Below are 14,355 nucleotides of genomic sequence, written 5' to 3'. Positions count from 1 at the left end.
TCATATGGGCTGCAGCTCGCTGCTTGCGGGCAGCCTTTCGTTGTGTACTTGAGAACAATGTGCAACGCCCTTGCGGCTAAAGCACAGCTGCTGCTGATGATGAAAACTGACCGGACATCATCAAACATGGTAATTGAATAAGCATCGTTCAGTGAAACCGGATGGAATTAGATTTTGAAATCTGTGTTAGGGAAAGCACTTTTTGCAGGCAATTTATTGAACATTGCACTGTGGAATGATATGTTTTGAGCCTGAAATTGAAGCTTTAGTCTAAAAATCTCTTCTACAAAGTTGTTTCTTATTGTTAGGCCCTCATTTTTATGACAATCAATTCTAGGGTGGTTCTTATTGTCATTAAAATCAAAAATCTAACTTTTTTTTGTTTGAAGAAATTAAGGTATACATTTTTCGGCAAAGTTATAGCTTAGCTAATTTCAAGCAACTTTATTAAAAAACTTTTTTGTATATCTTAAATAGGCCAATTTAGAGCTATTTTTTGATTGAGTTGGAGTGTCTCTAAAAAAAACTGTTGTTTTGCTCTAGTTTTCTTATATCAAATTGCTCAGCACACCTTCGAATAAATTTTAGATATTCAGAAGGCGCAAATTTTTGCTGCACAAAACTTGATAACATCTTACACCGATCAAGAATAATTGACATTTTTCTACTAAAATATGCCCTTTTCAAATGTTAATATCTTTGGTTGGGGCAAACAAAAAAAAAACAGTTTTTTACGGCATTTGAAAGGGCGTATGTTATTCTCAATAATATGAAAAAAATGAAGTTGTTTTATTTTTTAAACTTGTATAAAATCAATTTGAATTTATTAATATGTTTTACTATATTCGGGTATATCCTTTTTTTTTAGAAGAGACAATACGCCCTTTCAAATGCCGTAAAAAAATATTTTTTTTTTGTTTGCCCCAACCAAAGATATTAACATTTGAACAGGGCATCTTTTTAGTAGAAAAACGTCAATAACTCTTGATCGGTGTAAGATATTGACAAGTTTTGTGCAGCAAAAACTTGCGCCTTCTAAATATCGAAAAGTTATTCGAAGACACCTTTGCTGAGAAATTTGAAATAAGAAAACTAGAGCAAAACAACTGTTTTTTTAGAGGCACTGTAACTCAATTCAAGAAAATAGTTCTAAATCGGTCAATTTTTAGAGACACCAAAAGTTTTTTTTTATTAAAATTGCTTTAAATTAGGTCAGCTATAATTTTGCCCAAGAATGTACCCAAGTAACCAACAAGCCCGATAATCGCCCTTTTTGGTTTGTTAGGCTGCTATACGATTGATATAAAGTTCGGAAACCCTATATTTACCTTATATCGCAAAAAGGGCGATTATCGGGTATTTAGCGGGCTTGGTGGTTACTTGGGTATACCTTAATTTATTCAAACAAAAAAGTTAGATTTTTGATTTTAATCATAATAAGAACCACCCTAGAACTCATTGTCATAAAAATGAGAACCTAACCATAAGGAACAACTTTGTAGAAAAGACTTTAAGTCTAAATTTTCATTTTCAGACTCAAAACATATCATTCCACCTAAATATGCATTCCCCAAGTAACCACCATGCCCGCTAATAGCACGCTAATCGCCTTTTTTGCAATATAAGGTTAATATAAGGCTTACAAATTTTATATCAGTCGTATATCAGCTTTATATTGCAAAAAAGGCGATTATCGGGCTTGTTGGTTACTTGGGTCTGGACCATTGTGCATTGATAAAAAGTTAATTTAACCCTCCGTTACTCGCGTTGTTGTACTTTGTACGACACACATGAGCTTTTCATTGCCATTTTGTTGCTGAGTTACCAATCGTTCTGAAACCAACGAGTATTCCTCAAAAAACTTGTTTTGATCTAAACAAGCTAAACTTTGATTACAGTAAATACCTAAAAAAAATGCGGATAATATGGGAAAATGTGAATGGAAACCGCGTAAACTGTGTGGGATTTGACTAAATTGATTACAACATGGAATATATCGAGATCCTGACCAGATAGAAAGTTACTGTCATCCGCAAAGTTGTTGATGAGATCAAAGCCTATTTCTTGGTGCACAATCGTTCAAAATTTTCTCAATACGCGGCGCTAGTATACACTAGAAATTCTCATATAAAATATCTCGAGATCCTGACCAGATATAAAGTTACTGTCTTCGGCAAAGTTGTTCGGAAGGTCAAGGCCTTTTCGTTGGTAGACAGTAGTTCAGGGTTTTCTCACTTCGCAGCGCTAGTATACATGTAAAATTCTCGCATATATAAAATATCTCTAGATCCTTACCAGATAAAACGTTACTGTCTTCGGCAAAGCTGTTCAGGAGATCGTAGCCTTTTTGCTGGTTAACAGTAGCTCAGAATCTTCTCACTAGGTAGTGCTCGTATACATTTAAAGTTCTCGAGATATATCACATACGATAAATTCACATGTATTCTAGCGCTACGTAGTGAGTAAATTCTGAACTACTCTCCACCAGCAAAAAGGTTATGATCTCTAGAACAACGTTGTCAGAGACAGTAACTTTCTATCTGGTCAGGATCTCAAGATTTTTCATGTTGTTACCAATTAAGTCAAATCCCACGTAGTACGGACACCGTTTACGCGGTTTCCATTCACATTTTCTCAATTATCCACATTTTTTGGGGGTTAACTGTGATAAAAGTTTAGCTCGTTTAGTTAAAAACAAGTTTTTTAAGGAATACCCGTTGGTTGCATATCGATTGGTAGCTAGGCTGCAAAATTGCAATGGAAAACTCACACTATTGTACAAAGTACAACGCGCGAGTACTCGTGTTACAAAAGTTGGCGCAAGTAACGGAGGGTTAAGCAAATTTGTATGAAGATTTCCAATCGATTGACTTGTTTAGAATTAAAGCCTATCAGCTATTGACAGAGTTATTAGTGGTCAAAACCTGACCACTTTTCGTAACGCGGTCGATTTTGGCTTTTTTTTTAATTGCACCCTCAATATGTTGCTGAAAGACGCAATCCTACGTCAAAAATGCGCCGACTAGGATTGAACCCAGGCCTGCTGGGGTAAGAGCTAATCATGCTTACCACTACACATCTTATCATCTTATCTTTCTCTGGTGATTATTTCAAAGTGCTATCTTTTACCGTTTTTAAGCAGCAGGGAGCTAAAAAAACTGCTGATAAAATTATAAAACTCAGCCCACCATCAACAATCACTTGCAGGTGACTTTCCAATTTCCAATCGTTCTCAACTGAGAATGACGTAACATAGCTTCCCTGCGATAAGCGAATTGTTCCTTTGCTTTTCCCAAGCAATTTTCCAGCGTCGTTCCGGAGCAACATCACTTTCCCTTTCTATTAAGTCAATTACCGCTTGATCTCCTTCCCCACATTTAGATGATACGGCGCAATCAGTGTCTCTTTAAGCTATCACGCCCTTCTTCCATCAGAACCGAAACAATGCGAAACACTTTGGATATCGTTGTTGTCAACTTAGCTCAGGCAACCGAGCAATCCAATGCCATTCGTTCGGTCCGATTCCAATCATCAGCAGCAGCGTGGTGACTTTATTGCCACTAGCGCGAGCGAGATATAAATCTTGTTTCAGCTTCCAGCAAAAGCGCTTCCATGCTTCCTCGGATATTGCCACGCTCCCTTCACACTACTGATCACGCCGCGCCACTCCAAGTGGACGCACGTTCGGCGAAATTAACTGTCGAGTCAGGTTGATCTGCTCAAAGACGAGGAAAACAATAACAACCCGTACAAGATCAGTTGACTAAGATTGAATCAGTTTCACTCACACCGAAAGAAAGTGTTACAAAATTTGTTTTGTTTTGTTTATTGAAGTTGTTGCTTTCTGTGCAACAGGATTGCAGATTCCAATCAAAGAGGCTACTGAATCGGAATGACATCAATCACTGAAGTAATTTGATTCATTGTTGCACGCGAATGTTGATGCTTTGATATGGCAATATGTTGTTCGACAAAAAGCAGGTTGGCACGCTTAAATTAATTATTACGTCATGTGAGGCAACTGCCTTTTCTGTTTCACCATTAGCTTTATTCCGGGGCACAAACCCTAAGATAAAGAAGCCATGCAGATCTGAAAACATAACGATATGGCAATATTTTCTTGGATTTCGAAGAAGTTAGCACTTAGCTAAACATCGATTGGTTTCAATGCAATAAAGTTATTAATATTTTCTTCTTTTTGAATGCATTTCAAGCTTATTGCTTATGGTATTGTAGCTTATTGCTTGCTCTCAACTTAGTGTTCTAGATGTACTTCCATAGCAACTAATTGAGAGCTTTCGATGTCATTTTTGCATTAGTATAATTGTGTGCCAAGTGCAATCATAAACAGTCGAATCCAACCACGTCCAGTATGGTCTTGCTTTGTAGCTGCACCTTTACCAACTGAGATAATAGAAGCCCCAAGTTGTTGATATAGATCCTGCAATATTTATTTTATTCCCATGTATTTTCATGACTTGATATTTCCGGATATGTGCATACTAATTCCCACGAAGATGAGTCAAGTGATACGCGCAGTGATGCTTCACCATAAAAATTCATCAACCGTGTGACCTTGGTGCGCCTTGAAGGAATGATTTATCCCACATGCCACATCCGCTGCCAAATATTCGAAATTGATTTTTACAAGCTCGATTCCTGCCCGCTCAAATTAGTGATAGCAATAAAATCTAATCTGCTGTCAGTCATATTCAGACGAACTGCGATTCCCCAAGCAATGCAAAAACACGTGCTCACGGGGCATTCCACTTTCGTAGGTACAATATCAACAAACCACACAGTAACAGTATACCTCCGCTAGACGCTAGATGATCGCTAATTATTGACATTACTGCCGCACTCATACATATTCCACTCTGAACTTCTCTGACCAGCCCCCAGAGCACTGAAGCGCCGCGGGATGTTTATAATCATCCTTGATCTAGCCCGCTGCATACTAGAACAAGAACCGCTTCGCGCCACTCGGATGACTGTTGCTGTAAAACCGGTTCAATATGTACTATCGCTAGTCAATAACGTTCCTACGATTGTAGTATGAAGTCAGTTACGAAGATTCGCACTCACCGTTTGCGGTAGTGATAATAATGTGTCTATTATCAGTTGAAGTTCCGTTGCGATGCATGAAGGACGGTGAGAATCTTGCCGGCAGTTCGAAATATTCAGAGGAATGAAGAACCTTTGGAATTCACTGTTTGCGCTTGCGTTGCTAGAACTTTGCTGGATTGGTGCAAAAGTGGTGATAAATGAAGAATCAACCTGTGAGGATGTTATCAAATCCGGTGAATGTAACTGTACGAAAGGATTGCTATCGTTGTTTCTAAAGTGTAACTTTTCAAATGCCATCATCGAAGGAAGATTTAAGGGAAAAGATTCGGCGACGATAGAATGTAGTGGAGAACCGTTCGTGAACAGATCGTTTATCATTGGCAAGCGAAATGCGGTGTATTTGCGGAATTGTATATACCAATCGCCATGGACGCTGTGGCAGATGCTCGATGAGCTGGGATCAAGTGACGAGAAGGAAATTGAAATAAAATATGATAATTTCACGGAGATCAATCTTGCGGCAAACTTTTTTCAAGGGTTTCAGGAATTGCGATCGCTTCGGCTTAATTTCAGGATTATCCATATGACATCAGAAACATTCAACGACTTGAAAAAGCTAGAAATGCTAAGTCTTAGAGGAAGATACGGTCATTTACCAAATGATCTACTGAAGAATCTTGACAATCTCGTGGAACTCACCTTGAAGGACAACCAACTCGAAGAAATTCCATCAACTTTTTTCATTGCGCAAAGTAAACTCACTCACCTGGATGTCAGCATGAACTTACTGCGGCGTATCACAGAAGACACGTTCCAAAAACTAACCTCACTAGCTCACCTGGATTTGAGCGACAATCGCATTGAATCACTGCACGAAAGGAGCTTCCAAGGAATGATGGAATTAAAATTCCTAAGTCTCAAGTCCAACAAACTTGAAACTCTACCGGACAGTTTGCTCCGGGGGTTGATCCTGTTGGCTAATTTGGATCTCTCGGGGAACCAGCTGCGAGTACTACCACCGGATCTGTTGCGGAACCATACGCAGCTTTTTAGATCCGATTTGTCGAAGAATGGCATAGAGACGCTACCGGGAATGCTGTTCGAAACCAATGCCGCTCTGCAGTATATCAACATCAGCTACAATAGTTTGATAACTTTACCCAGGTCAGTATGTTCATTGAGGGAGAAATGGTGGCTTAAAAATCTTATTTTCCTACTTCACAGTAATATTCAAAAACTATATAAGCCCCATTTTATCGATCGTACATCTCTCCAAGCTATGATATCCATGCATATTTCAATAAAATAGGGGGTAGCAGGGTAAAATCGGCCATAACTTCATTTACAGAGCCTTGTGGTGACCGAGACTAGTTCCATTCGATTTTCCATAAATTTTAACAAAGGATTAGCCCCATTTTATCGATCGTATATCCCTCCGAGCCAAGATATCCATGTATAGTTCAATAAAATAGCGGGAAGCGTTGAAAATCGGCCTTATATCCTTACTAGATTCTCCAGAGAATTTTATTAGATGTTATAATAATATGTTGTTTTTGTAAGTTACAAGAAGGGATTGTAAAGTATTAGTATGACTCATAAAACCTGTCAATTTCGCTTTCAGAGCGTCACAATAAGCGAGTTTATTATCCGTGAGCGTTCAGTCAGAACGAGCGCTCACGAATCTTAAAATCGGCAATTGTGACTCGCTGCAATTAGTATTGACAGGTTTAATGAGTAAAACACATACTTTACAACCTCTTCTTGTTACTTTCAAGAACTGATTATCATTTTAACGTCTAATGATTTCATAATAAAAAAAAAACATTTTTTATAGCAAGTGAGTGGAAGCAAACCTGCTCCGAGCTGAGGTATTGAATTTATTAAAGATTTATGTACTATGTATGGAAACTTTCCCCTACACGATGTAACTGTTGGTTTGCGTGGGTGGCCTACGCTAAGCGAGAAGAGTACGTACAAAGGGTTGTTTACAAAAGAAGATATAATGCATTGTTTAAAAGAACGTCCCTTCGAAAAAGTAATCGAGAAATGTCGAAACAAGGATCTCAACGTTCGCTGCAGTGTAGTAAATATGTTAAAGAAAATTTCAAGAGCACAGTCGCAATAGTGTCTCCAGATGATATCACTGAAAAAACAGTTCTAAAAAGAGTTCTAAAAACTTCTATTTGGAAGTTATCTGAACTTCTCGTCGGAAGTACTCTAAACTTCTCGTCAGAAGTTCTCAAAAAATCTTTACGGAAGTTCATTGAACTTCCCAGACAACCAGAAGTCGTATAATAATGTACAGACAGTATCGTAAATTGCTACAGTTTTAGTCAAAATCGCATATAAGAATGGCATACCTCGCATCATGTTTAAGTTAAATCGTATAGAATGCAAATTTCCGACCAATATGCGATGACTCATTTTTCCATCGTACTGTATCACAAATTAAATCGGATTACATCGTAAGACTTTTCAAAATGAATTTGTTATTACAGATTAAATCGTATATGATGTTAAATCAACTCGTTTAAAATTAAATTAAAATATGCACGTATATGGCCTCCATATCTTTGCATTATATACGAATTATTTGTTTGTATATATGTTTGTATATCACGAAAACAACTTTGAATATACGTGCATTCTGATTGTCTGGGTTCTCGTCGGAAGTTCTCTGATCTTTGCCTCAGAAATTCTTTGAACTTCTCGTCGGAAGCTGTTTAAACTTCTCGTCGAAAGTTCTCTGAAGTTCTTGTCGGAAGTACTCTAAACTTCTCGTCAGAAGTTCTCAAAAAATCTCGTCGGAAGTTCATTGAACTTCTCGTCGCAAGTTCTCTGATCTTCTCCTCGGAAATTTTTTGAACTTATCTTCAGAAGTTCTTTGAACTTCTCGTCAGACGCTTTTTGAACTTCTCGTCGAAAGCTCCCTGAATTTTTCCTCGAAAGGAAGTTCTATGAGCTTCGTGTCGTAATTTCTCTGAACTTCTCATTGGAATATCATTGAACTTCTCGTTGAAAATTCACTGAACCTTTCCTGAACAGTTCTCTGAATTCGTCTGAATTTATCGACGGAAGTTCTCTGAGTTTCTCTTCGGAAGTATTCGGAATTTTTCCTTGGATGATCTTTGAACCTCTAGTAAGAAGTTCTCGGAACTTCTTGCCGGAAGTTATCTGAACTTCTAGTCAAAAATTCTCTGAACTTCACCTCGGAAATTCTTTGAGCTTCTCTTCGTATTTTTTGTCTAAAGTCTCTGAACTTCTCCTCGGAAGTTCTCTGAACGTCTTGTCAGAAGTTCTCTAAACCTATCCTTACAAGTGCTCTGAACTTTTCATCGAAAATTCTACAAACTTCTAGTGGGAATCTCTCTGAATTTCTCGTCGGAAAATCTTTGAACCTATCCTCAGACGTTCACTGAACATCTCGTCCGTCTCTGAAGTTTTTGTCGGAAGTACTCTAAACTTCTCGTCAGAAGTTTTTTTAAAAAATCTCGTCGGAAGTTCATTGAACTTCTCGTCGGAAGTTCTCTGATCTTCTCCTCGGAAATTCTTTGAACTTCTCTTCAGCAGTTCTTTGAACTTCTCGTCGGACGCTCTATGAACTTCTCCTTGAAAGTTCTCTGAATTACTCGTCGGAAGTTATCTAAACTTCTTGCCGGAAGTTCTATGAACTTTTCGTCGTAATTTTTTTTGAACTTCTTTCTTCTTCTCATCGAAATTTCATTTAACTTCTCGTTGAAAGTTCTCGGAACTTTTTTTTAGGATCTCTGAACTTCTAGTAAGAAGTTCTCGGAACTTCTTGTCGGAAGTTATCTGAACTTCTAGTCTAAAGTTCTCTGAACTTCTCCTCGGAAATTCTTTGAACTTCTCTTCGTATTTTTTGTCTAAAGACTCTGAACTTCTCCTCGGAAGTTCTCTGAACGTCTCGTCAGAAGTTCTCTGAGCCTATCCCTACAAGTGCTCTGAACTTTTCATCGGAAATTCCATAAACTTCTAGTCGGAAGCTCTCTGAATTTCTCGACGAAAAATCTCTGAACCTATCCTCAGACGTTAGCTGAACATCTCGTCGGTCTCTGAAGTTCTTGTTGGAAGTTCGCTGAACTTCTCGTCAGAAGTTCTATGAATTTACAGTGGAATATTTTTTGATCCACTCCTCGAAAGTTTTTCTGAACTTCAGGAAACTTCAGAGAAGTTCACGGAACTTCTGACAATTTCATGAACTTTCTGACAAGTTCAAGGAACTTTTGACACGTTCCGACGAGAAGTTCATAGAACTATTGACGAGAAGTTCAGAGAACTTCCGACAAAAAGTTCAAAGAATATCCAAGGAGAGGTTCAGAGAGCTTCCGACTAGATGTTCAGAGACCTTCTCAGAGATTTTGTTCGGAAGTTCTCTGAACTTCCTCCCAGAACTTTTCTGAACTTTGTCTAGGAACTTCCTTTCAGAAGTTCTCTAAACTTCTTCTCAAAACATCTCTGAACTGCTCGTCAGAAGTTCTCTGAACATCTCCTTAGAAATTCTCTGAACTTTTCGTTGGAAGTTCTCAGATTTTTTTTCGGAAGTTCTAAGAATTTCTCGTCGGAAGCTTTCTGAATTTCTCCTCAGAATTTCTATGAACTTATCTTCAGAAGTTCTCTGAACTTCTGCTCTGAATTTCTATGACCTTCTCTTCAGAAGTTTTCTGAACTTCTTGTTGGAAGTTCTCTGAACATTTTGTCGGATATTCTCTGAAATTTTCGTCAGTAGTTCTCTGAACACTTCTCATTGAAAATTATCAAATCTTCTCATTGGAAATTTTCTGCACTTTACGTCTAAACTCCTCAAAACTTCTTCTCGGAATTTATCTTAATTCATATCAGATACTCTCAAAACTTTTCTCTGAAGTTGTCCTTCAAATTATTTGAGCTTCTCGTAAGATGTTCTCTGAACATCACCTCTTGCAAGAATTTCACGGATATTCTGACAAGTTCTCGGAAACTCCGACAAGTTTACGGAACTCCCGACTAAAAACCAGAGCGGTTCATGGAATTGCAGGGAAGTTCACAAAAATTGAAATAAGCTCAAAGAACCTTAAAGACGCTCTCGGATCTTAACGAAATTTCATCTTCACTCAGATATTTTTAGAAAAGTTTACGGAACTTCTCAAATGCTCATGTGTTTTCAGATAAGTTCGCAGAATTTTACTGAAGTTCACGGAACTTTATAGAAAGTCAAGGACTTCAGAGAAGTTCACGAAACTTCCGGGAAGCTAACCGAACTTTCGAGAATCTGATGGATCTGTCGAAAAGTTCACAAGCTTGCAGGAAGTACATGGAACGTTCTGACTTGTGCCAAGTTACTCCCTTCGCTCACTCAGTTCAGAGTATTCTTTCCACAAATGGGGATTTAAATACGTTTATAGAGGAAAAATCATAAATAAAACCTTAGCTAGCTAGATAGGGACTTAAATCAAACTAAAATAATAAATATAAAAGCTATATAAATAATAAAATTCATGCAAATAAATAAATGCTTAAACTAGGTATCATGCAAAATTAATCTAGAAGGCAATAGACGGCTAACGACTAAATTTAAAAAAACACACACAACACACTGTGAAGGTATTGTACGCAGCCTCAACAACACGACACACCCACAATACACCCCTAAACGCTGGTATTTTTGATAGTAGTACTGCCTGATGGGTGGATGCTACCTACATCAACCGCGGTAAAAGGCCTATTCGCCGGTTCTCAAGGATTGCAAGTCTGGAGGCTCGGTCACTTGCTTGAGCACCAGAAAATCTTCCAGACCTTAGCTCTCGAAGAAAACCAAGTGAAGTGGTGGAAAAATTCAGTGACCAACGATCGACTGCCATACTTGAATAAAACGGTAAGCGACACCGTCATCAAGTGGACGAAGCCACACAATAAGGCTGCGAATCAAGGCTCCACCGAGGGTAGTCCCGTCGTAACACGTGTCGGCGTGGGAAACCAGACGAGTGCAATCTACACAATAAGCGTGTTCGACGTACACGGCGCAATCGGGGCAATCGGCACGATTGGCGCGAATCATCCCACCATATTCGGAAAAGCCAGATCCGCGTAATCGACGCGAACGGCGCAATCGGGGCAGTTGGCACGATTTGCGTGAACGACAAGGAAAGAGACAGAAGTCCGTAGCATCCAACCAGGCACGGAGTCCTCGTGCCAGCCGTGACGGAACCAGCCAGCTAACGTTCATCGACGGGCCCGACACTGACACCGCACACAAACCTAAAGCGTGAGTAGTATTCGTGATAGGAAAAGATAGGGCTGTTAGGGACCGTCAGGGCCAATATTACAATAAATCGCCGTCAAAAAGCAAATAATGTGTCTTGGTTTTTCCCTGCCGACCCAGAGTGTGGTGAGAGTCACTTGTGGGCTGAGCGGGCGTAACAAAAGGGATTGTTACAGACTGGACTGACTGATCCATAATTGTGTTTAGCAGATCATCCATAATTGTGGGGTCAGTGTACTTAAAGTTTCCTCTGCAGCTATCTTCGTGAAAGGCGTTTGCAATGTTCTAGCTTCATCGAAGCTGTTAATAATCACCCGCCCTGCATAGCTGGAACTGGAACTGTCTGTGGGCATCACCTATACGTCGTCCTGCGCCTGAACGCCCGGGAAACCAAACCTACACCACGTGTAGTTCTCCGGACGGATGCTAAATCAACGCACAAGATCGATTCTCAGTCGCAACTGCGTGTGTGAGATCAGAAATTTTTGGCTGCGTGCTTTTCGAAAATCTCTGATTTTCTCTAATACTCCAAAATCGGGATATTAACGTTAAATCCAGGATTAGAATTGAAGTGCTTAGCTAAATTTAGGAAAGTTCTAGATTGGCGTATTATCCTCGATGGAGTTTATCGCCATTAGCGTATGAAAAGATTGTGTGAGAATAGCTAGTCATCTGGATATGTTGTCTCCAATTCCACTAATCATTTTGTATCAGAAAAGACATGCGCAATTCATTGATCGAAATAAATGTAATACGATTATTTTCTATGTTTTGATAATTCCGTAATCACTCTTATAATTTGTCCACACCTTTTGCAAACATCCAAGCAAAACTAATAACCCAGCATTCATTGCAGCAAAATATTCCACTCGTTACAGAAACTCATCTCGCTGGATGTGAGCAACAATCAGCTAGGTTCGCTGGATCCCGATGTCTTCGAGCACAGTCCCTACGTCATCTTTCTGTACTTGCAAAACAACCGTCTGTGGTTCGCCGGATCCCTGTACCGCAGCGTTTACGATTTCCAAGAAGGCTCCCGTTCTCCGTTCTGGCCAGTAAGAGCACAGCTTCGCGAGCTTAACCTACGGAATAACAGCATCGATCGTATGAACATTGCTTGGATTGAATCTCCGGAGCTTAGGGAGCTGGACCTAAGTCACAACCGGCTGTCCAAGTTTGACAATGAGGATTTTAAGTTAACGTCCAATCAGATGGTGGTGAACCTGGAGCATAATCAAATAACGATGCTCTCGCTGTTGGCATCGGATGCGACGAAGGGTAGCGGAGGCTTCGTTTTATTCAAGCTAAACCACAATCCGGTGAACTGCGATTGTCGGATAGCTTCATTTGTACGATTTCTTCAAATGACTGGACACGTCTACCGGCGGTGGCGATTCACGGTCGATCATCTTCGTTGCCGTGAACCGGAGGTCAACCGGGACATCAACGTGGTTAAGGTTAATGTTGTCAATCTGATTTGCCAACGGGAAGAGCATTGCCCGGAAGGCTGCCGCTGTTTTGTACGGTGGAACAATGAATCGGTGCTGGTGAATTGCGATGAACGGAATCTTACGGAACTACCGATTCTGCACAATGTAAGTCGGAGCTTCAAGTACGTGGAGTTATCTGTGAGAAACAACAGTATTCGGACAATGTCGTTGCAAAACAGGCTAGGTTACGAGAAAGTAATACAATTTTATGCGAGTCATAATCAGATGCAGAATCTGACCGCGAATCTCTTTCCCAACGTTCGAGTTTTGGACTTATCGAACAACAATCTCAGCTGTTTGCTACAACTAACGCACCTACTGAACTCCAGTGACAATCTCCAGAGCGTTAATCTATCGTTTAATCATTGGCAGTGCGATTGCAAGTCGATCGATCAACTGAAATTCATTCAGAACTCAACGGATCGAATTGTGGATAGCAAGTATATGCGTTGCTCGGATGATCGCGACTTCAATCTGCTCACCGTCAGTGACGTGTGTGCAGCAAGCACGGTCGCTACTGCCATCGTAATAGCATGCCTCTTTATCATTTTTACTTTGGCAGCAAGTTTTGCTTGTTATGTATACCAAATCGAAATTAAGATTTGGCTATTTACAAACAATTTCTGCTTGAGTCTGGTGACCGAAGAAGAAATCGACAAGGATAAGCTGTACGATGCATTCGTTTCCTATTGCCATCAGGATGAGGAATTTGTCAGTACGACATTGGTGCCACGATTGGAAAACGCTCCCATGAATCTGAAGGTATGCTGGCACATGCGCGATTGGAGCCCGGGTGAAGTGATCACCACTCAGGTAACAACAAGTTTGCTTTGGGGAGTCTCAGTATAATAATTGTTGTACGGTTTATTACAGATAGTGCAATCGATCGAAAATTCCCGCCGTACGATCGTCGTCCTGTCCAAGGACTTTTTGGAATCGAGTTGGGGCCAGCTGGAGTTCCGAACGGCTCACGTGAATTCGATGGCGGAGAAACGGATACGGGTGATAATCGTGATCTACGGGGATTTGGGTGACGAAGACCGGATCGATTCGGAGATGAAGGCCTACCTCAAGACCAACACCTACATTAGGTGGGGTGATCCATGGTTTTGGCCTAAACTACGCTACTCTATGCCACATCCGGCCCGAGTGAAAGGAATACGCTGGAAGAGGGATGGTGATGAGGTGGAAATCGAAGGACCATCTGGAGGAGGCAGTTGAATCAGTGGACAGGCTTTCTTTGCATGCACGGCTCTGCAGGCAAAAGCGTACACTCAGGTCATTTTTTACACGGAGGATTTGTATAGTGTAAAAAATACTACCAATATATTGATTGTTCACATGCAAACAAATTTTAAAAAAAATGAGTTAGATGTCATTCGTAATTACATATGGACATATTTTAAAAATGTCTTTATTTACACTAAAAATTATGATTATTTTTTAAGTATGCTTTTCAATTACCTTTGGCTTGAAACGGATAATGTGATTTGAATCAAGCCGATAGGTTGTATCGCTATCGATAGGTTGCTTCACTTT

The 14,355-nt window shown here is 39.8% G+C and overlaps 1 protein-coding gene across 1 annotated transcript; it reads left to right on the top strand.

Annotated features, from left to right (window-relative positions):
* The first annotated feature begins 5,151 nt into the window (after positions 1-5,151).
* LOC135697212 (protein toll-like) lies at positions 5,152-14,041 on the top strand. Its single transcript, XM_065216840.1, has 3 exons — positions 5,152-6,231; positions 12,183-13,629; positions 13,690-14,041. Exons 1-3 carry the CDS (start codon positions 5,189-5,191, stop codon positions 14,035-14,037), a joined length of 2,838 nt encoding a protein of 945 aa, XP_065072912.1. The 5' UTR covers positions 5,152-5,188; the 3' UTR covers positions 14,038-14,041.
* Positions 14,042-14,355: the final 314 nt, after the last annotated feature.

The sequence above is a fragment of the Ochlerotatus camptorhynchus genome, unplaced genomic scaffold, assembly GCF_037179485.1.
Source record: "Ochlerotatus camptorhynchus isolate MF236.1 unplaced genomic scaffold, CSIRO-AGI_Acam_v1.1 ptg000007l, whole genome shotgun sequence".
Taxonomy (NCBI): Eukaryota; Metazoa; Arthropoda; class Insecta; order Diptera; family Culicidae; genus Ochlerotatus; species Ochlerotatus camptorhynchus.
The sequence above is the reverse complement of the archived record's forward strand: the minus strand, read 5'-3'. Positions and strand labels throughout refer to the sequence as shown.

What these genes read in the sequence shown, in the direction of transcription:
- LOC135697212 (XM_065216840.1), top strand. Translation starts at nt 5,189, where the DNA reads ATGAAGAACCTTTGGAATTCACTGTTTGCGCTTGCGTTGCTAGAACTT. An exon ending in AGTTTGATAACTTTACCCAG is followed by an intron (nt 6,232 to 12,182) that starts GTCAGTATGTTC and finishes CATTCATTGCAG; the next exon opens with CAAAATATTCCACTCGTTAC. An exon ending in GTGAAGTGATCACCACTCAG is followed by an intron (nt 13,630 to 13,689) that starts GTAACAACAAGT and finishes GGTTTATTACAG; the next exon opens with ATAGTGCAATCGATCGAAAA.